This window comes from Hippocampus comes, unplaced genomic scaffold (genome assembly GCF_001891065.2).
Source record: "Hippocampus comes isolate QL1 unplaced genomic scaffold, H_comes_QL1_v1.1 scaffold59, whole genome shotgun sequence".
Classification (NCBI taxonomy): domain Eukaryota; kingdom Metazoa; phylum Chordata; class Actinopteri; order Syngnathiformes; family Syngnathidae; genus Hippocampus; species Hippocampus comes.
In genome coordinates, this window is record NW_017805406.1 from 402,999 (window position 1) to 426,298 (window position 23,300).

The 23,300-nt window shown below is 45.2% G+C and overlaps 1 protein-coding gene across 4 annotated transcripts; it reads right to left on the reverse strand.

Moving 5' to 3' along the window:
- Window positions 1-1,589: 1,589 nt before the first annotated feature.
- klhl13 (kelch-like family member 13) lies at window positions 1,590-23,055 on the reverse strand. Of its 4 annotated transcripts, none has more exons than XM_019873287.1 (8): window positions 22,957-23,055; window positions 21,808-21,878; window positions 10,591-10,732; window positions 10,369-10,501; window positions 9,759-9,955; window positions 8,753-9,548; window positions 6,288-6,401; window positions 1,590-2,150 (listed from the first exon to the last, which is right to left on the reverse strand). In XM_019873287.1, the coding sequence occupies exons 2-8, from the start codon at window positions 21,858-21,860 to the stop codon at window positions 1,663-1,665; spliced, it is 1,923 nt and encodes a 640-aa protein (XP_019728846.1). In that variant the 5' UTR covers window positions 21,861-21,878; window positions 22,957-23,055; the 3' UTR covers window positions 1,590-1,662. The 4 variants fall into 4 exon arrangements, with proteins under 4 accessions (XP_019728846.1, XP_019728847.1, XP_019728848.1 ...); XM_019873288.1 differs by lacking the exon at window positions 22,957-23,055 and adding an exon at window positions 22,112-22,190; XM_019873289.1 differs by lacking the exons at window positions 21,808-21,878; window positions 22,957-23,055 and adding exons at window positions 13,807-13,878; window positions 18,701-19,027.
- Between the last annotated feature and the right edge of the window lie 245 nt (window positions 23,056-23,300).

Below are 23,300 nucleotides of genomic sequence, written 5' to 3' on the forward strand. Positions count from 1 at the left end.
ATCTGTCCCCCGGGCCTGGATTTTGACACCCGCGGTTGAATCCGGTGCAGTTAATATTGTGCAAAACTATTCTGAGCACAATCGGCCCCAAATGAAGGCGACTCGGAGGCAGGATCGTAATGTGCTGTAATGAGAGTTTAATGAGGATATAACGGCGTGGACCAAACTCACCTGATGATGACACAAACCTTTTGTTCTTGGTAACAGCATGAAGCGCTCGTCTCGGACACCATATGTTGCCGTTCTGGATTTAATCGACCGGGAGCAGGTGGGCAGACTGGGCGACGCTTCCGTCTGTCAAGGTGCCAGCGGAGAAAGAGCGAGAGAGACAGTTTCCAGGTAACGCCGGTCGGCGGATTGTTTACAGCAGCAGTAAACAATCGGCAGCTGACAGGTTGTCGCCGGGAATCTTTCCAATCAATCACGGTGGAGAATCCGAAGGTAGAACCGAGCAATGCCTTTTGCGTTAATGATGCCACAAATGTCGACTTACTTTGAAAACCATCTTTATTAAATTTAGAAAACAGCACTTTGTTAACAGTTGTGTAGCAATCGCAGGAAAGTAAAACCGAAGGAGTGCTGTTTAGGCGGGCCTAGTACAGAGCCCTGAGCTCTTCCTGGTAAGGTTCTCCTCCGCGACGCGCCTGGAGACGTACGACAAGCGGCGAGATCAGGTAGAAAAGTTGATTTGCAAAGTCCCTTTTCACGTCGAGGTACTTTCTGAATACAATCTAAACCGAGTAGGCAACATGAAGGTGGAAATCAGTTGCCGTTGGCGTAGCGCTATGTCGGTTTAACCCAGTGTTTCTCAAATAGTCAAGGGGGGCGCGTTTGACCTCGGGGAACATGCTTTTTTATTTTGATTTTTTTTTTAACTGTCCTAGAATAAAGTGCAGTGGCACCTCCATTACATTAGAGGGCAGTGACGCTCTCGTTGGCGGAGTTTGCGCAGGGAGCATTCGAAGGGAGGAAATATGACGAGGCGTATGTAGCACTTGGAAAGATCAACGTGCTTACTGTGTCTAAAAATGTTGGTAACGGACAGCATGAAGCCAAATAAATTAAGGAGTCACTTAAAGACATTACACCCCAATCACGCTGTTAAGCCGCTTGAGTTTTTCAGCGAAAACGTGCCGAATATTGCCAACAATCATCCCGCTTTGTGACTGTTACTTCAGTAAACTAAAAAACAGGGCCCGGCTACACATTGAGCAGGAGCCGAGAGTTGCTGTGTCCTGCTTCAAACCTCGCTTCGAATAGCTGTGCATTGCAAAACGTGCTCATTGCAGCCATTAATCCAGACGTCATCTTTGATTAAAAAAAGTCAGCACAAATTATTTGATATATTTTTGTTTTGCAAGTTAGTTTTTTTTTAATATTGCGCTCCTGAGTTAATATTGGTGACCAGTTTCAATGCATTATTATTTATTGATTTGATGTAATTTCATTTTTCAGTATCGTATGGTTTGACATGGTCAGTTGAGAAACACTGGTTTAAGCACTCGGAGGACCTTGTGGGGCTTCTGCACAACTGTACGACTGAGGGACGCAGTACTGACTTAGTCCGAAAAGGAAGTGCAAACAATGTCTATATGGGTTTGTTGGGGAGTTCAGGGTTTATGGAGGTGTGACCAAAATAGGGCTGCCCCCGCCCATCACTCATCAAGGTGCTGAAAGCGGCGACTCTCTGGACGGCGAGCTTGAGATATCTTCGAGCGGGAACACCGTTAGCGTGCAGGCTCGAATCCCGCCGAGCGACTCGGGTAAGTCAAACACTTTGTGCCACTCGTCTTTCTCGGGGTCGTATTTCTGAACTATTTCCACCATGCAGCGATTGTTCCACGAGTATCCGCCCACCACGTAGATCTTGTTCTCAAACACGGCCACGCCCACGTCGCTCTGGCCTCGCAACATGGCGGCGATAGGAGTCCACAAGTCCAGGGCGGGGGAGTAGTACTCGCAGCTGAGCACGTCGTCGTAGTCGCTGGTGCCGCGGAAGTGGTTGCCGCCGATGACGTAGAGGCGGTCGCCCACCGTGCACATGCAGTGGAGGCCGCGCACGGTGGTCATGGGCGCCTTCTGAGTCCATTTGTCTGCATCTGGGTCAAAGCACATCAGCTCCTTCTGAAAGGTGTCGTGAGTGATGCCGCCTGCAGCGAGACGAGAGGGCTAATTAGCTTCCACGCCGAGTAACCGGAGGAGGAACGTGCGATGGGATCGGCCAATGTGACTCATTCGCTCTCTTACATGGAGGTAAGCGGGCCAAGCGGATGAAAAAAAAAAATATGGCCACATTCAGTGGGGGGCATAAAGGATTTGAGAAATACTCAAGTCATTTGGCATTCACTCCCGAGTGAACCGGATGACTACAAAAGCAAGAGGGCCACAATGTGCTCACGCAAACATGCACAAACAGAGCGTAGACGTCGAGACGCACAAAGCTGAGGCAAAGTGGGGAGGAAAAAAAAAAAAAAACAGGACATGTCTACAGGGAAGGCTTAAAATAAAGAGGAACACAATCCCAGCATGCATTTGGGTAGAAGCCAGCATCCCCGCCCCACTCGCACACCCCCCCGAGGCTGAAAGACTCGGAGCGAGAGCAGCCAAGATTTGCGGTGAATCGACAGCAGAAAGCGCTTCGCTTGCTGCCCACAGATCGCGTGCGCGCTCTATTGAAGTCGCTTGAGCCGCCTTTTCGGGCCTGCGATGTGGCGCCTACTCAAGTGATCAAGTCAGACTTTCTTTCAACAACTGGCCCACACACTCAAGCCACCGGGGAGAAATCCGGCTCTCATTCAAGTCTTTTCTGTTTTCAAATGCTAACCAGAAATGAAAACATGAGCTGATTTTTCATATTCAATTTTAAGATCTGATTAAGAAAAAAAAAAAGAAATGGGGAAAAAGTGTGCCACAGCCATCGTAACGAATTTGATTTGAATATGTTTGATTACCTGATCGCACTTGATTCATGTCAGCACTGAACACCGCAGACACTTTGGAGTAAATGACTTCAACAGTACCTCAGCACACATTTTTTTTTTTTTTTTAAATTAAATCAACCACTGTGCAATGATACGTGAGGAACTGTGTGTATGGCATGTCTCGGTTGGAACGTGTGCACCAACTGGTGCAGATAGAGCAGAACGGGGAAAAAAAAAGTGCTTCTGACGGCAGCAAAATCAGTTTCCATAAAACTGTTCTGGCAGGTGGCAGTGGGGTGGGGGGTGACTGTAAAGTATATCTGGAGGAGGATAAGAAAAGTAGATTCAAGATTTTTTTTTTTTTTTTTAATCTACTGGTCTGACGAGTACAGAAAGCATGACACCAATGTTCATCCTTGGTGCAAGTCCGTACTCTGTGTGACATGCTACTTCCAGATACAAATGAGTAAAAAGTTGTGGAACAAACTCACAGCTCGTTTGATATCATTCGGGGGGGGGGGGAGAAAAAAATATATATATCGAGTCAGGGTAAACTCGTCATTTTCTTTTCAGATTAACTCATCCTTCACTTGTTTCTCCGCAAACACACATTGTCAGGTTCCATTTTCGTCCGTCAGCTGAAAAAAACGTTATGAGACCTTGTGATAAATTAAAAACAAGCTTTCAAAGACACCACCAGAGCGGCTGATTTGATATAAAAGTGCTGTACAATCATCCTTCGCACCTCCTCAGTCAGCCCACTGCTCGCTGGAGGCGTGTTGTGTGAAAGCCAACACTTAACCTCAAGTAACCTCCAACAAGAAGAAGGCATTTCATGGAATCGCTGATGAATCTCACATTGGATGATCAGAAGTATGAAATATTCCGCAAAACGGGTCATCCGAGGGTTAAGTTTACCCCTCGGAGCCCAAGTGGTCATGCGAGCGGCTTGAACCGCAGCACCTCAGGGTGCCGGCCGGCCCCGCGGTCCAGAGGCGCCGTGGCTCGCGCCGCTCGGCTACTCGCATCTCAAAAGCGCGCCGCGCCGCTTGAGCCGTGACGGTCCGCGGCCTGAGCGCATGTGTCAGGTTCATCCGGCTGACGGAATACCTTCGGACAGCCGAGCGGCGCGGCCGTACGACGGGAGCTGATCCGCTGTGACAGACCAACACGGAAGTGCACTTCGGCGCGGATCACCTTGCTCTAATCCGCCCCCGCCACCCCTCCCCCCTGGGTGCCGCGGGGCACTCGGTGCAACAAAATTCCGCTAATTGGCCATTTAACTTGCCTTAAGCCTTCAAAAGCCCTGCACTATATTTTCCAGAAGCAATACTTGAACTCTAAGGTAGGTGACTTTCAAATGAGACCGTTGGTAGCATTCCAAATTCTCCTCATCGTATGCGGCCACACAATCCAACTAATCGATGCGAACCACAATACAGTTTATACCTCTTGCGTTAAACTATAATCTGCAACAAGCGGAGATGACAATCTCTCTGATGCGCGCTCTCTCTTTTTTTTAAAATCCAGCTACACTAAACACGAAAGCATTTTGGATGCATTAGGGGAGAAGACGTGTAAGCAATGCCAACCAGCGGGCTCCGGACAATGAGAGCTCGCCGGCTAAAAGCAAATTTGCCGTCTTGTGACCACTCCGCTATGCATCGCTTCATTGCTTAATGCACTGGAAAATTCAACCAATTGATTCGAGGGTGCGCTTGCACACCACTTACGATGGTCACACATATTTTTGACAACGAGCAAAATCATAGCGTGTATCTGAATGATCAAGTGGACAAACAAAGTGCATGAGTCGAGTCTCTGAAATGAATACATCGCCTCTTAAGTACTCGGGGGCAAGCTCCAGCATGCTGAGATACTCTCTCTCAAACTAACGTGGTCCAATCTAACGTGTCGGCTGAAAAACAAACGTTGCTAAAAACCCATCATGGATGTTGCTGTAACAAGACCGTGCCCACAGCCAGTACGGATTAACAGGCGGGATTTTCCATGTGATGCCTCCCACACAGACTTCATCCAGTTATCACCCGCACCCACACCCCCCCATGCCCCACCCCGACTGCCGTTGTAAAAATTTGCTCAGGATTAGTCATCCAGAGAGAAACTAGGGCTCATCTCCATAGCGCGTGATATGCTGTTTTCAATCCCATGAAGTGAACAACCAACGGGGGTGTGACACCCAAAATGAGTCAGGCGACAAGAGCAAAGCTAACGTCTATCATTAAGGTACTCACCAAACAGATTTCAAAAGATGAATCGGTCCCAAGGGCCTTTCAGGTCTCAAAATGAAATCATTCTCTTGCTTTGTGTCACATCTACCGGTACTTTTGATTTCTCTGGTCCAATTCTGTCAAATGAAATTGCGCCCCTCCCCCAAAAGGCAGAAAATCCGAGCAAAACAAAATGCGTCACAACAAACACGCAACTGGGCTCGTCTCTCTCTGGTCACACTTGCACATAAACCACGTTTTAGTTACAACAAGCTCTGGTACGATTTGGCCCGACGGTGCGATTAATTTGTTCAAGTGAGAGAGAGCGCTTCCGTTGAGTCAAGGAACATATTTGACATGAGAAAAAAAAAAAAAAAACTTACGGCGGCGAGCAGAGACCGCTGACGGAAAGCGAGGAGTAGTCCACTGCCCTTCCGAGAGTGTTAAAACGCTGACATTTCGAGAAATTCATCGGCCTGTTAACTCATTCACTCCCAAAGACGTTTTTAAACGTCTTTTCAGACTTGGTCCGGAATTGGCTGGTACTGAATGAATTAAATAACGGACTCAAGAGAGCAAATGGGTTCGTTCGGATACAGTAAGGAAAACTTGTGTCAGGCAAATGCGGCCTATTAAAATAGCGGGTGTTAAAAAGTCACCGATGAGCAGCAAGCGGAGACTCGAAGCCGCCGTCAGCTCCGCCGTGCCAACAACCTCTCCAATCTCTCGAGAAGAAACATTTGCAGTTGGCTCCAAAAGACATCCGAACAGTTTTATTCACAGATAAAACGCCGTATTATTATTTTGGATGGTCAAGATGGAGGTTCTGGATTGCCACCATGTCTCCCCAAAATGCTGTGGTGTCAAAAAGTAGGCATTTTGTGGCCGGAAAATTTGGAGTGAGATACTGCACCCCTCGAGGGTGGTTTGAGGGTGTCGACTCATTGAACCGATTGTGCGGTCATGACATGGGAAGAACTTTCTGCCTTTCGCAGTCAAATCATTCTCATGTAAGAGAAGATGTGTGATATGAGACGGCATCATGTCACAGGTATAGGTTTTTAAGATATATATTTTGTAATTATCTCTCTGTAATGACAGAGACGCAACCGATTTGTGTTCTTCGGAAACTTACCTGAAATATACATATAGCCGCCATACACCGTCCCGGCGTGTCCGTAGTGTGGTTCGTTCATTTTGGCAACGTACGTCCATTCGTTCGTCCTCGGGTTGTAGCACTCCACGGTCGCTTCAAGGCGGCCGAGGGGGGGAAAAGGGGAGCGTATTAGTATAAAGTAGGTCAAGACACAACCGAGGAGGACAAATTGCAGTAAATGAGGCCTTGGAGGGTCTCAGCGTGGGAGCTGAAAACACAACTTTAAAAATGCGGGCGGTGCATCGGAAAAAAAAAAAAAAAACATCAGCAGGGGGCAAACAGGAAATTGGAAGAGGGTAAAATCGCAAAATCATTTCTGACAAAAGTTCCTGGGGATGTTTTCATCAAATCAAGGACGAGCTGGAGAAAAAAAAAAAAGTGATTCCTGAAATGATGCGTACTGGTAATTTAGCGAATTTGATCGCAAAGAAGGGCCGTTGTGTGAGTTTGTGCGCCGCTTGTGTGACGCCGCGACAGCAGTAGAACTCAGCATCTAGTTCCAGCGTCTTGAGGAACAGCCATTTTATTAATCACGTCCCTTATTAGCAATGCGTCCCCTCTGTTTGAACAACAACAACAAAAATATGCTAGCGGCAGGCGAGGGAAATGCACCCGATTCTTCCAATATCGTTTTTGCTCATCGTCGCTGCGATGATGAACGCTGACCGCCATCACCGCGATACAAAAAAAACATTTCATCAAACAACAACAGATGGGTCGCATCTTTGTGTGTGTCATTTTAGTGACGCAACAACCAAACTAGGGAGAAATAATTATATTAGCTGCGATGATGGAACGCTGACCGCCATCACCGCGATACAAAAAAAAATTTCATCAAACAACAACAGATGCGTCGCATCTTTGTGTGTGTCATTTTAGTGACGCAACAACCAAACTAGGGAGAAATAATTATATTAGTCAGGAGATTTACTGGCGACTCTTCTCCATCCCGCAAGGCAAGCGGAGGGTTTCTCAGAGGGTGGGATGAATGAATACTTTGCCCACTCATCGCCGGTCATTCAAAGTGACCTTGAGCCAAGCACGCAAGTGTACAGTCACTCAGGAGAGGAAGTCAAAACATCCTGAAGCGCAAACACTCGAATACTGGAGATTTACACCAGAACATTATTTTTGCTGGCATGCTTTCTATTTATCGGATGAAAAGCCCGATTGTGATTAGCGTGACCTTAACAGCCTGCAGGGGGTTTTATTTCCCCCCTCCCCCTCACAAATCTTCATGGAAGCGGTGGGCAGCCGGGAGACAACTGGCAATAGGGAATGGAGCCACTGTATTTTTTTTTTTTTTTTTGGGTGTATGACCTTCAGATTTGGCCCAAAACACGCGGGACAGAGCACAGTAATTGGATCGGCAAGCGACAAGTGTTCTGCAGAGGCCGATTAGTTCTAATAATCTCAGGCGATTAAGAAAAGAGGCAAGAAGAAGGGGGGCGGGGGGGGGGGGGAAAATGCATCAAGCTTAGTTTTCGAGATTGCTTTGTCGGAAAAGACCACAAAGCCAAAAAGAGAGACGAACTGCTGAGCACCAATAAAAAGAGAACCTTGCTGACTCTGAACCCTCGGCTTGATAAAAGAACCAGACGAAAAGGTCATAAAAAGATCTGATTTAATCCTAAAAGACCATTAAAAACAACGTGACATATTCCAATGACCTTAAAATCCTTCCGTGGAAACCAGAAACAAAACAAATTCTCTGATTCTTGCCACTGAAGCTGACTGTGCTGCCATTATTTTGCCCACCTAAATGCTCGCCAAACCCACCAATCCAACAATGTGGTTCAAATGAACATCTAAGAAAAAAAAAAAAAGAAAAAAAGGAAAATAAATGGATGCAATTGCATCACTACATGACGCCTTTGTTCTGTTTCAACTCTGTAAATGTTTTGTGTCGGGTTTTTTTCAGGCTGGGTTTCCGCTCAAACTGAAAATGTTTCAAATGACACGATTGGTACGATTACCCCCAGTATGTGGCTTTTTGTGCAACGTATCTACTTCCCCATGGCATTGCAGAAATCGGCGGCTAATGGCAATCATTTCTTGGTGGGTTTTCGCAGTATACTTTACTGTAATGCTTTTGCATGTGAGAAAGGAAGTTCATCGTTCCTGATGCCGGCAAAACCGTAAAACAAAAACTACTGGCGTCGGCCACAGCTCACTCACCACTTCTTGCCTCTTGAAGGGACAAAGCCAACTAGGTTTCAAGTGCGTGGGAGCGCTAAAACTATCAAAGTGATTTTTTGGGGGGGGGGGGTTTGTCTACATATCATCCGAAGCAGAACAGCAAAGGTGTATCTTATTAAACCAGTCGTTCTTTCCGAGAAAAGTCCTTGTTAGCCAAGTGTCTAATCTCGTGCAAAAATTTGCCGTTTCTGAGAGACAGGAGGAAAACGTGGGGGCAGGGGGAGGAGCCAGAAAAAGCAACTCACCGAGCTCCCCGGCCGCATTCCTTCCACCGACAGCGTAGAGGTGTCCCTTGAGCGCGCTGAGGTGGAAGAAGGTCCGCTTCTCATTAAGGCACGCCACCTGCATCCACTTGTTGTAACGGGGGTCGTAGCGGAACACCGTGTCCACCGCGGTCTTGCCTTTGGTGTCATAGTTGCTTTGGCCGCCCACCACGTAGAGGAAGTTGCCGATGACCGCGATGCCGTGTTGGTAGCGAGGCGCGTCCATGGGCGCCAGCGCTTTCCACTCGTGCGCCTTCTCGTCAAACAGACGCAGCTCCTTGCTCACCACGAGCTGCTGCCGCAGGACGCCGCCCAGCGTGACCAGGTGGGCGCTGTCCGAGCGGATGGCCGTCCGTTCCGACTGCATGACCGGCTGCATGTAGGGCATCATTTGGTAGTTGCTAGCTTCCAGGAGGAGGTTGACGCAGGTGTTGTCTGTACGCATGAAGTCCACCGTCTGGACGTGATTGATGAGCTCCTGCGGGTTCATGAGGGGGAAGCGGATGTTCTTCATGAGCTTGGAGGCGTAGTCCATGCGGCTATCTTCGTAGCGTAGCCAGCGGCAAGCGGCCTTGAAGAGGTCCAATTCGCTGCAGTGTTTCAAGCTGTTGCTGGACAGCACAAAGGCCAAGCGCTCAAACGGCAGCTTGACGAACTCACCCGTGCCCAAAAGCGAGGGGAAGTTTTTCAGTATGAAATTGTTGACGTATTTGTCCACCTCTGTCAGGTTATACGTGTTGGCGATGCGGCCCACCTCGACGCAGTTGTCGAGGGAAACCTGCAAAGTTAGAAAAAGAAAATAGCCAAGCGGCACCAAAGTATGTTGATAACAAAAAGCCAAGTGGGTTTGACTTAGGTAGATATGTCGACATAGAGCTAGCTTAAAAAAAAAAAAAAAAAAAAAGCTATCAAGTACTGTGCAATTGGTGAAAAATGTGATGCTGCAGCAAAACACCGAGCGCGCACGCACGCACGCTCGCTCTCTTACCCCGGATATAAGAAAGACCTTGCAGAAATCCAACACCGGAAGGATTTGTAAGAAGCTGGCTGCTTCGAGCGTGTCCTGCAGATTCTCCATGTTGAGCGACAACTTGGCTGTGTAGATGAAGTCGATGATCTTCTTCAGGCCTATTCGGTTCACTCCGTGGAGCTTGATGCACATTAAATCCTGTTCTTTCATTCCACCTGCATCGGGGGCAAAGCAGAGGATCAGCAAAAAAAAAAAAAAAATAGATGGCGCCACACAACTAATACATAATCCTCCTTTGATTGACAGGTCTGGGAGCTGCTGCATCCAGGCAATGTTCTTGTCCAGAGTTACACTCGGGGGGGGAATTCAATTCCCAAGATTTTGCTTTGAGCCAAGAGGTCACTCTTAGTGGAACAAGTCATAGTGACATACCTGCTGCGGTGGCGAAGCGCGGATGTGCTCATGAATAATTGAAAAATAAAACGCTTTTACTTCAGAATACAATAGCGAGAAAAAAAAAAAAAAAAGATAAAGCAGCCATTTAATGAATCAGCGATGCACATCCCACGCACGAATTATACCAGAAGGACACGGGAGGAGTAAATAGTCGGAGTCATTCCAGACCCACCTGTGAACATGGCTTTGAAATAGTCCGAGGAAGAGGCCATCATCGCTCGATGAACGGGGAAGGCTTCGTCGCCGTCGCCGGCGACCAGAGTGACATCGCAGAGCAGGCCCTCTATCCTCAGCTGGTCGAAGCCCTGCGTCGAGAGGAACGACGAGAGAATAAGTCTCTTCTCATCTCATCTCATCTCAAGGGGTGAAAGCCGGGACCCAATCGAGCTCTCACCTGAAGAACCACCGAGCTGTGTGTGTTGCTGGTAAAAAAGCGGGTGTTTCCAGTCTTTGATGCCTGAAGGTGAGCGCAGATGCCCATATCACCGTAGCCCAGAGCCACTTTCATGTGAGTGTCGTCGTCCTCCACGAGGGATCTGTGACGAGAATGAGAAGTGGCTTTTACGAGTGCCGCTCGAATACCCGCAGCGGACAGTCCGGTTCGGCAGCTTGGAAGGGGCCAAACCCCCTTTTCACCACAATGCGCGTAAACTGGGTGCTGATGGTCAGACTGGAACGTCGTTCCAAACAGATGAAATGTATGAAAATGATCTTTGATCAAAATTATCAGCTGACAATCATTGGACTTATTCCTAAAAATCAAACTGCGTATAGTGAAGCTTTCAAATTATTATAATTTTTTTTGGGGGGGGGGGGGTCAATTCAAGCATTTTCACGCAGACGTCAGCCATTCCAGCTCGAGACCAAGCTCGGTCTGCAGCTACTTCAGGGACGATTCCCCGTTTCGCTTCCACCGCAGGAGTAAGTGCGTGGAGACCGTAAAGTGCAAAATCGATTCATCCCAAATCATGACCACTTCATTCAAGGGACATCAACGGGCAGACCAAAAGCAAAAAAAAAGAGAACAATGGAAAATAATCCATTCTTCTTTGTGATTACTTATAGAAACGGTGAAATATGAAAGGACTTGTGGTCGTGGGGTTTGTCGGCAGTTTCTAAATTTGTCTTTTCTGAACGGTCAAAACTGGTCGGACATGAATGTGAAAAGAATAAAATGAGGATGACCTTCAGCAATGTTTAACTCTTAAATTCACATGCCCCCCACGCAGATCAAAAACGCTGCTTTGAACAGAGGATAGGATTCCTTGTGATGTGTCGCTAACCTTTTGCTGACCTTTTCCACTTGGACATAAAAGATGCCGGCAGAAAGACAGAACGAGAACGCCCCCCCCCCCGATACAAACAGTTAACATATGCGGATTTCTTCGCAGATGAACCATTTCCATTTTGTAAACGTGCCGAGCATACATCTTTCGTGCTTCGAAGTGGAAAAGCTGCCAAAGTGATTGAATGACCAAGTAGCCTCTTGACGACTTTGCCAAAACCAGGACCAGCCGTGCGGTTTTGACATTTGCACCATCCACGGCATCCACATGGCAGCCTGTAATAAACCGAGTGGCGCCCCCGGAGGGCCGTGAACATGACGTCAGTTCATGTAAATAACTGGGGCGTCGCAGAAAAGTCGCTTTGAACAAAACAATGTGCAAAATGGGCGATGTGACGTGTCCTTTTCTTAGATTTGGAGCTGCTCTCCAGAGGCTTCTGGATGGCACTCTCTTCTTTTTTTTTTTTTTTAATGCGTAGTGACATTTCTGTGTCTAGACTCAGGCAAGAAACTAATGAGTGCAAAGTGCAGAGCTGTGTTACGCACAGAGAACATTATTAAACAACTGCGGCCCGGACAAGATCGAACGAGATTTGAGAATTAAGAAAGACGATTCCGAGAGAGATTCATTTTTCTTTGCAGTAGTTATTTGAGGAAAGAAAAAAAAAATGACTTGAGTGTCCGAGATGCTATTTGGCTAAAATAACGACCTGTAAAACGGTAAGATAAAGTATCCATCTGTTACCGAGTTTCAAACAGCAACTCTAATGTAGATATCAAGTCGGTATCAGGCCGAGGCAATATTTTGAAAGAAAGAAAGAAGTCAGTTTATCACCGGAAGGAATTCCTTTACAACGGCCCTTCTATCTCCCTTATGCGGAGATTTATTCACACCGTCGGTGAATACAAGGTTTAAAAATATTACAGCTATCCTCCATGCGGATACGTTGATCGAATTCTCAAGGGTAGCCGACACTTTAAATGCTGGCTGGCCTGATTTTGATAAAATATTGTTTTACAAAAACGCTTGGCACGCCATCGCGGTAAATCTGTCTCCACCAGGCTCTCAGTCACTAAGTGAATCAACGTGCATTCCCATGTGCTTTGTGCAAACTTTGCTTTCATATATAAATCTTATTTTTTTTCCAACCAGAAAGCTTCTGAAGGCTACTAAATGTTTGACGGGCCAATTGACAAACAATATAGCTCCATCCTTGATCGTCAGTTAACAGATTTTGGCTGATAAAATAATGGGACAAAATTAGAGGATAGATCATTCGAATTATGATTTGAAAGGCATGAGAGCCACTAAAGCACAGGTGTCAAACTTGAGGCCCCGGGGGCCAGATCTGGCCCGCCACGTGATTTTTATGTGGCCCGCGAAAGGAGATCATGTGTGTCAACTGTACCGAAATCGTCAAATTGCCATATGTAATAAATCACATTGAGATTTTGTAATAATTTTCTGAACCTGGTTGCACTCAAATAATTGACTGATTTCAAAACTTGTAATCCATCAATTTGATTAAATAATTCGGCACTCCGAGGGACGACGTCACTCCAAAGTGGCCCGCGACGAAAATGAGTTTGACACCCCTGCACGAAAGCCACAATGCATTTTTTTCCTGAGGTCTTGGCGACCGATTGGCGCTTGCCAGCACAACGTTAACAACAAACCAACAGCGGACAAATATGAGGTTTCCTGCCAATGCGCCTAAAAAGTGATCAAGATATACATTCCATACAACAAACACGATTAAAGAATGTGAAGAATCACTATCAAACACAGTCTTACAGAAATGACAGCGGAACCTCATAGGTTGAAGACCAGAAAGGTCACAAAATGTGGACATGAGCGAGATTTTCTTGGACAAAGACACCTCGAAAATTACTCTGACCTACTTTGTGTTATTGGAAAGTATTGAGTGCCGGCGACACTTTACTTTTCCATTAGTTTTTTTTTCTAAATGACTGTGTTCAACCTTTGTGATTCCACCGTACGTGCTAATTGGTCACATTAAAAATCAGTCAAATTACACGATATGGGCACGTGATGGATAAACAACTGAACTGGTTGCCACTTGTTTCACATTCCAAGGAACTACGAAGACGAATGGAAATGTGGTCGCGCGCAAAACAACAAAAAAAGCACACCAAACAGACGCCACCGCTACCACTACTCAATGCGACACTTTTCTTTCTTGGAATGAAGGCGAAGGGTCACAGACGGGACGGTGACACATCTGGCAGGATTCGACACCTGCCACTGCTCAAAAACCGCACAGCGATCACAAATCACAGGGAAGGGACACCATTGACATTTACCGGGTCAGGTGGTATGGCGGACAGGCAGCGAGGAGAGAGTGTTTTGTCCACACCACAAAGGAGTGTTGGTGGCTGCCGGAACGAAAAAAAAAAACAAGACAACAACTACAGCATACCAACATGAGAGACGGAATGCGTTCCGGCGGTTGAAAGCGAGGTTAGGTGAACTCCGCTGATTGATGGATTGATTGTGGGAGAGTGGAAACCTTTTGCCATATTTGCTTAGCCAGTGCCAAGGGGACATTGATTTACTTAACTGCAGTTTGGGGGTTTATTAGTTGGGAGGAGGTGGTGGCGGCGTCATTATTTTGGGATTCACAAACAATTACCAGATGAGACTTTTTCCTCCTTTTCCTCCCAAAGAGATTCTGATGATCAGTGAGGCTATTGCAGTCAAGTGAAATAAAGTTAAAACAAAGTCAATGGGACTATGATGGAAAAACGCTGAGAACTCGAGGCAGACTGAGACGAACAAATAAGTGGTCCCCAGACCCCAGTACATCAACAAATGACATCACACATCATTTAATACAGCAGGGAAATTGATTGAAATACGGAGCGAGTCTCTGCACATGTTTTCAAAAGAGAGACTTGCTTTGGTGCTGCTGTTTTGGTTCGCAGAGCTGTCAACAGACGTCAAATTAGAAGTCACATTTGTTTTTGGAATACAAGCGAGCATATAAAAAGACTGGATTAAAGAAAAAAAAAAAAAGAAAAAAGGAGTAGGGCATCACGCCCTGCGGTGTGAATTTAGCCAAAGACTATTTGTAGGCCGGGACTGTTTGCATCTGCAGAAAGAAACCCTTCTTTACGAATTGAGGTTTTGAGAACAGAAAAAAAAACAAAAAGTAGCAAGTCAAAGAAACCACTAAAAAGTGCTCAGGGAAATGAAGAAATGAGCCAGGAGGGATTGAAAGTGGCAGTCTATCAAATCCCCTTCATGTCAGCGGAAAGCTTAAAAACATCCTTCTACCAGTGACAGTTTAAGAAGCTAAAGTCAACTCGGCTTTTCCGCGAGATGACAGTGGCTCTTGAAAGATTTATAAGAATAGCTTTGCGGTCTTAGCTAGCTGCGAACCAATAGAAACATCACAAAAAAATCCGTCCATTTTAAATTGGAAGGCATCTTGACGGACAATGTTGCGCTCCGTAAAACTTCGCAACCCCTCACGGACGCGTGTGGAAGAACCCGAGCGAAAACGCTTCCGACGAAGGGTTCGCGTTTGTTCAAGGGCATATGCAAACACTTCTTCATCAAACATTCTTTGTCATCGGTTGAGGGTTTGTCAACGACGTGGCCGGATGGCAAAATGGCAAAGTGGCGTTCCGAGCAATCTAATAGAAGCAATACGAGGCTCCGCAAACTCATTTGACTTTCAAAGAACGCAGCGAGCGCCAAACTCAATCACTCAGTTGTCGGACCATCTGCTGTGCTCCTGTACATTCCATCGACGACTTCTTTAAATGACGCAACGGCTCCAGACATACCTTCCACCGCGGGGGAACTCATCCATGATAATCCCGGCTCAGAAAAGCAACAAAGCAAAGGCGGCGGGAGATTGCGGGCAAACGACACCTATGTCGCTTTCGGTACATGAAAAAAAAAAAAAAAAAAAGGTCAGCTCATTATTATTGCCGCAATCAATGGCGAAACGGGGCCTTCCGCATGCTGCTTTTTCGACAAGCTTCCGCCCTGCTTGAGACAGCGATGACACACTTGGCCCCTTCGGATAAAGTGAGAAGTCAAAAACACTTAAGCGTTCAGTGAATTTGCAAACCGCTTGTTTGTGCCGGACAAATAGTCAAAAGGCAGCTGGGCAAGAAAAAAAATTAATTAAAGACGAAGCAGCCTTGCAGTATTGTTGCTAAATGTTCCGTCTCACAGCTTTAGTCCTTCAGATTCTCAGGCGGGATGCATTTTGTGATGGGCAAGACTACATGAGGTACCTGAAGGGCAGATTTATATCCTGAAGATGGACGTCATCATCATAACCATCAACTTGAATTCAGACAATTTATTCCGCTGAGGAACGAACACGAAATCACAACTTATGAGATCAAATGCGATGTTCAGGGCTACAGAGTCAATTCGTCTTCCAACTCGAATGATCACATCATCTGGAATTTGTGTTGGTTAATTATCACAATATCAACATTTGGCCTGGGTATGGTGGCAAAAAAAAGATTAGAATTTCACCTTCAATGAAAAGAGATGCATAATGTGGAGCGCCTCAAAAGAAAAAAAAATGTTTCTACCTGAACCACAAAGAGTTAAGTGAGAGAAAAAAAAAAAAAAGGCTTGCGTGTGGGTGGCGTAGACAATCTGTCAACATGCACCAAATGCTAAATCAACCTGACGGATACTGCAGCAGGAAGACAACCCAGAACAGGATGCGTACGACTAAAAGAGACGCCGGGCGACAGAAATAGTACTTGCTTAGAGATACTTTACATTTTTAGGAACAAGATATGAACACAAGTTGTCACTGCGGCACAGCCGCAGAAAAACATGGCCACGTTTTGACAATGACGTGATACTACAGACTTTTGGCGGTGCAGAGCGGCGGCGTGGAGATGACTTTTGGAATGATCGCGGGGACAACTGAACAAAATCCCGGCATATTTCGGGACTAACAAATGTTTCCCGGTGCGTGACGTTGCGTGACAAAAATTTCTCTTGGGGGGAACAAATGTGCAAGAATAACGTCAATCCAAAAAGTCAGGGGATAATTAAGATTGTAAAGGAGTCTGATGAGTGAGCACACGGCGACAAAACACACGTAGGAAAAAGTGTAAAAGATGTAATATTGATGATGATCAGTTGGATTAATGTCTGAAAATTGTGTTTGTATCCCCCCCCCCCCACACATTTTCCCTGAATTGTTTTAATTCAGGGAAAATGTTTTTTTGGATTCAAATTTACTTTTATATCCCCAAAAAAGTGAGCTCAGTAATCAGACGACTATCTGTTGTGGGAAGACGTTTAGTTTGATTCAATTTCAAGATAGGCCATATCTGCCCCCCCCAACCAAAAAAAAAAAAAAATTGCAACTAATTAATCTGGATCTCTGGCCGTGTAAATGTGTTTTATTTCTTCAAGAGATGTGAGATTCAAAGTGAAATTGATTAAAAAAAATAAATAAAATCCTCCCAGCTCTTCTTGAGTCTGATGTCAGCTGTCAAATCGACAACATTTTAATGTGGAATGCAGATTGTCGTTTGGTTAGGTTGGTATCGGGATTATTATGAATTGATTCTGTTGGTATCGGTTGGTATCGTGATTCCGCCGCAGAACGAGTGCCTGACAGATACGTGTCTTTATGTATCGCACGATAATTTGATTTGCCCGCATTAGCTAGCTAGCAGAACAAAATAAGCACGGGTGTATTCAAAACCTTTCGCTGTGGATATAAACTTTACCCTAGCTGCATACAGTTATAAATATCACCAAAGCCTCAAGGGCTCCACAGCAAAGGACCTCCAAAGGGAAACCTATAATTGGGGGGGCGGGGGGGGGGGGCGATATCCACCTAACCAAAAACACAGCTTACAATGGACACGTTTCAAAAAATAGCAAGCGGTTTGGTGAGGCGGAGCCTCGGGGGCTTGACATGCTTCACTTGACAGTGCGTGCGTACAACCTTCTTATGGAGACACGCAAACGCCATCCTCGGCCACTTGCGTGCTCGCGATGAGTCCTCGTTGTGCTTTCGTGCGCCGTGCTTGTCCACTAAAAGGACATTCTGACCAGACGACGACTGAAATCTCGCTGCATTACTTTTAATTTGGTAGAAGGGACTGAGTCTTCTATAACTGCCGACTGGTGGGGAACAAAGCAAAGAAAAAGACAAATAAGACACAAGGAGGACAGACACATATTTGGTGTTAAGATATATTCAACAGGAAAAGTGTTTGATGATGACGATGATCCAAAGACTATTCTAGGTGGGGATGTCAAAGGGCCGGGCCTCAATGGTCACGACTACTGTGGCAAGCTCGTACGTCTGAACAAGACAAGTCAATTGTGTTGAAATGTAGGGAGATAACTTGGGATATTTATCAATAAAGTATCAACATTAAGTCTTAACAGGCAACTGCATCTGTCAACCCTCAAGATGCTTCTCTGTTGAAACAGGTGTCAAATTATACATTGTGTAAAAAAACCCAAAAAAAAAAACAAGTGTCTTGTTTGCAAGACTGAATTTCATTAAGCTCACAAAATTAAGCTCGTAAGTAGCTCAAAAGTAAATCTGCGCAATAATTGGCCATCGCATAAATCCACTTGAGCAACCAAAAAGCCAATACAATCACCCGTGAGGTAGCCTAGCTCGCCTTCAAATTATTCGAAACCAAACCCACATTTTCACTCCTCCTCCCGTAAACCTTGATGAACAGGACCGTTCGTGGGGAGCTGATGAAAAGAAGGACCAAAAGAAAGGCTGGCAAAAGGTTGTGTGAAGACCTTCTGGTCTACCCTCCCCCCCCTAACCCCGCTTCTAGAACAGTAGCAGATGACAATAGCTTCGAAAAGCAGGGCAAGCCAGACATCCTGACAAAGGCAGACTCCTCCCTAGCCGGCGAGTCCCCGTTTCCAAATAAACAGAGCCACAGGGAGACGACAAAAGTCGTGGACGTACTGCTCGCTGTGCCCTGGACAAGCAGCGAATTGACTGTTGCCCAAAGCAGCGTGCCAGAGAAACACCAAATGCATGCTGGACAAGGCTAATCTCTTGAAACGGTACAACCGCTCAAATCACATTTATAGAACCCACAACTGGAACCAAAAATGACAGCGTCCAATGTTCAAAAAAGATTTTTTGAATCTCTCAAAAGTGAGAAACAAACAGAAATATCCCCACATCCACATTAGCGCTGTCAGAATGCTCTTACTCACATGTAGGCAGGTGAAAGCGGCGAGGACCGGGACGTCTTAAGGACCGGCATTGGGAATTTCCAGCTGACGGGAGAACCGCTTTTCCATTTCAACGGCATGTTGTTGTCACCAGAAAGGCGCTAGAGCAACACCGACGGCAAAGAGCATTTCCATGCGAAGCTTCTCAATGCAGTCTTCCATACCACTCCTGCCCACACCATTGAAGAGGGGGGAGGGAGAGCGGGCCGCGGCGACGGAAATACACGGGGTGGAGGCAGTGCGGGTTACAGGCAGGGTTGTGACATTAGCGGCAGCGCCGAGAAGCCAATAGGTTGCATCCACCGCGACTGCTCGCCTCGCTGCAGAAGCGGCGGTCTCGCGGTAGGAGGAGGGGGGGAAGGAGCTCAGCCTTCCGAGGGTTCACCAAGTGTAGCTAAGCAACAGTGCCACCTTGTTAGCACAATTGTGATTACCGCCATGGTCATGGCTGTGGCATTTCTTTGAAGCTAAGCTGACATTCGTTCGGCATTATTGTTCAGTTGTGTTGGGACTGAAGCTTGGTGATTTTATTTTAAACAATTCTGAAATGCTTTAAAGGTAAAACACAAATTGTGGCGTGATGATCAACCTCCAATTTGTTTGGATCTCGGGGAAATTGTAGGGTTTTTTTTTTTCATTGTTAATTTTGGAAGGAAAAAAAAAATCACCTCTCAGGAACATTCGCAACATTTTAATTTGGTCAGTAACACTTAAAAAAAAAAACATGCCACCAGAAAGTCTCCAAATATCACAATTATTTTTTTAACTCTTTCAATGCCAGCTATTTTCTGAGTGCCAGCCAATTGAAATCAATTCTGATTTCTGACTGATCTTTCAAGGCGCACGCAATATTGTTTTATGACTCTTGACAACACAGAAATGATCAAATGAAAAATTTCATCACAAAAACTAAGGTCTGCCATCCAACTTCGCCAACGCCGTCGCAACATTCCTCTCTGACGCTAACATGCTATGACCCGTTCTGATATGAATTCGAGATTTCTGATCCAGCCTTCATTGTCAACGGCTAATTCGCAACTTCATTCGAGTCGGCACCGATTCGTGCCCGGCCCGTCCGCGCACGTGACAGTTCGTGCGCTTCTTCATGAACACTGCAAACTTGAGATACTCGCATCACGCGGGCTACTGCAAAATCTTCAAGAGTTGAACACAGCACACTTGAGGGCCACAAATATTCCACTGTCGCCAGGTCAAGAAAAAAAACTTTGCTGCCCCATCTGTCATCGCCTCAGTTAGACCAGATGTCATACGCTGCGCTGACTATCAGCTAAATATAGCCCCGCTGTCATACTACAAAAGCTCTGAACTTTTCACACACAATCCTCGGATGCCTTTTAGAACTCTGGCGGCGAAAAGATTGCACAACAATTGAAGATCAACAATGCAGGCACCTTTTGTTTGACACTGTGAAGAGACAAATTAATTCAACAATGTTAATTATGGTGGCTGCGGCTGCAAAAGTGTCGAGTGCACTAAATCATACTCGAGAGCTATTCCGAACATGTTTTACTCTCACGCAACTAGCTGGGGTAACCAAAATGTTTGACACAGCTCTCGTTATGATGTAGTACCGTTCTACACCCTGGCAAACTACAAACATAATAAACAATAAATAAATTTTTTTTAATAAGTACCTCTTTGACAGTGTCAATCAAAACTATAAAAATTGCAACGTTTTTTTTTTCCTAGATTCAACTTCATTATTAGATATAATTCCATTTGTCCAAGTGGACATGAAGTGGCATTTTCACTTCCTGTAGGTGCAATTGCCACGTGTTCCAATATAATTGTATCCATATACTGAAGTGGGCTGCAATATTACATTAGCATATTATCATAATGCCTTCAGGGGAAATTAAATTCACACTGCCACATATTAATGTTGCACGCCACAGAGAAGTAGACACCACTCATGACGGCATGCAAAGGGGGAGGTGAGAGTGTTTGGGCATGCAAGTAGTGACTGTACCCTTGAGCTGAGGTTACGTGCCTTGCTCAAGCACAGCAGTCAGGATGCAGACTAGCATTATCACCAATAAATAGTTGTGGGGGTCAAATCATGACTATTCCGTTCCAAGTCCTTGCAGATGAGCTCCTGACATAAGATGCATATGTGTTTTTAAGATTTGATTTTCCTTTTTTTTCCTGGCAGTTGAATGTGCTTGAGTTCTTTTGTCCGTCCGTTTTCCCGCTGCTGTGAATTTAACCAGAAATTGGCTCACCGATCACTGGCGAGATTGGGAATACATCTCCGAGCTGGTGTATAGTGGGTAAGAGGCAAAAATTGAGGAAACTACTAAACTGCAATCAGCGCAGATGCTGTTGAATCAGTCGTCACTAGTTTGCTGCCAAGAGAACTGCAACATGATGTCAGCTATGGGAAGCTTGAGCTACAGCAACACAAGATGGCTCTTCCGGGCAGTATTATTCTGCTCAATGACACTGGGACGGAAAGACTGCAGAAGAACATGCCAGTAAAACTTAAAAATAGCAATCATTGGTCCTTAATTTCTCCAGATATTTTTGTCTAAATGCCCAACCTATCTGTTTTGACTGATATTACCTTCCCTTGCGTCATCATAGTTTTCTTTAAATAAATATACTCGTCACGTCATATTCAAATATTTGCTCTTTAGCTAACACCAGTATTATCAATCCTGTCGCAAACAGATGTAAGGAAATCCTATTCCTAGGTTGAAAAGGTTTCCATAAGAAAATACAAGCTTTAACTCTCCATCGAGCCATAACTACACATTTGTCCACAACTTCTGCAGCAGCTGTTTTTCAGCACGATCCTGAAGTACAGCATCTTAACTCCTAATCAGGTGTTACCTGATTAACACCGCTGATTCCACATGAAAGCTTTTCTCCAGATGGTATGATAGACTTACAGCCAGGATACAGAGTCAGGTCAAGTCGGGCCAGATAACCGCTACACTTTACTTTTTCATAAATATGATATCAAAAATTGATTGGATTTGTCTTGACTGAGGGTGTCATTTAAACTCTCTCGATAAAGTTCAATAACTATCACTTATTGCTAGTTGTGTAATAGAATTGCACATTACCTGTCATGCAGTCCAATGGGCATTGCGTCCCCTCTGTGCACAGGGTGCTCCATACCCTTGCCAGGCAACACCTTTCAAACCAAAAAATAAATAAAAAACTTTCAACCAACAACAAATAGACCATTAAAGTAGCAAAGGCAACATTCAAGTGTGAATCGGTACAAATGTGAATGTTGCAAGTGTGACCCATGTTTGAATGCCTTAATTTACGTGATGACAACGAATTCAAACAATTCCTTCCACATTAGTGACAGACATTTATCCTCAAATTAAAAAGTCTGACAGGCAGACAAATTTCTATTACAATCCAGCTGACGCTTTTAGGATTCTGGCTTCTCTGCTCATCTCGAGAACTCAATAAGAATTTGAAGTCCTTCAAGACATCCCACCATGAAATATACCATCTTACTTTTTTTTTTTTAGTTCCAAGTCCTGATGTGGGCTAATTGAACCTAAAAATATCTGCCTGTTGTCATGCCTCAAAAGCGCAAATTCCATCATCAATGGAAACGACTCAAGGAGCTGAAACGCGTCAAAGTGACTCCCAACATAACCAAATGAAAGTTTTACCTTTCTGTGGCGCGATGCAACGTCTTGGACACGCAAGGGAAGTGACTATATTGCGCGAAAAGGGAAAGTGTGCAAATGAGTGAGCTAACTTGTTTATGAGCACAGGAAACCGCCGTTTGAGCCCGGCGATGTAAACGAGTCGATTAAGACAATACGTTGTCACGTGATCAGGGCTGTCAGGCTACAGTAAATCTCATTTTACGGTCATTTGCGGTGAGCGTTACCACCAGTGGGCAGGCTAATGCTAACAGCATAGCTAAGCTAACGCTTGACCGTTTATTATTAGCTAACGCAATATGCATTAAGAACAGTCGATAGTGATGTTGTCAGTTGTGTTTACGAGTAGCTATTTTCTATATATATTATTTGGGTAGTTTAGAACTGCTAAACAAGCTGAATCTTTAACGTGAGTTACTTGGTCGTAGAGTTCGGTGCTAGTTGGTCCGGTTGATTTGCCTCGACCAATTAATAAACAGCCTGGTTGTCAACCTGTTGTCTGCTGATTAAATATGTACCATAACCGATTCGATTATACTACATTAAACATACTCCATGAACTTTAAATGATACATTCCATACCTTCCACGACAAGGTAACGCCGACTGATGTCCTTGTTTTCCTTCCAAGCCCTGAAATCCACTTAGAGCGAGGGAGCTGCCCATTCTGTTTTAGCCAATCAAATTTTAGCTTACTGGTAAAGTCCGAACATCCAAACTTGTCATTGGTCAAATAGTAAGGCAATCTTTTCTTATTGGCTCAAAACTTCCGTTACTAAATACGTACAGCATTTCTCGTGAGACGTTCTCACGCGTTTGCAAAAATGTATTGCTTTTATTATTAAGGTACACATCAAAGTGTAGGATGGGAGCAATTACATTTCCTAGTCAAAGTGCTGAAATTCAAAAGTATGTAATATCTGACAG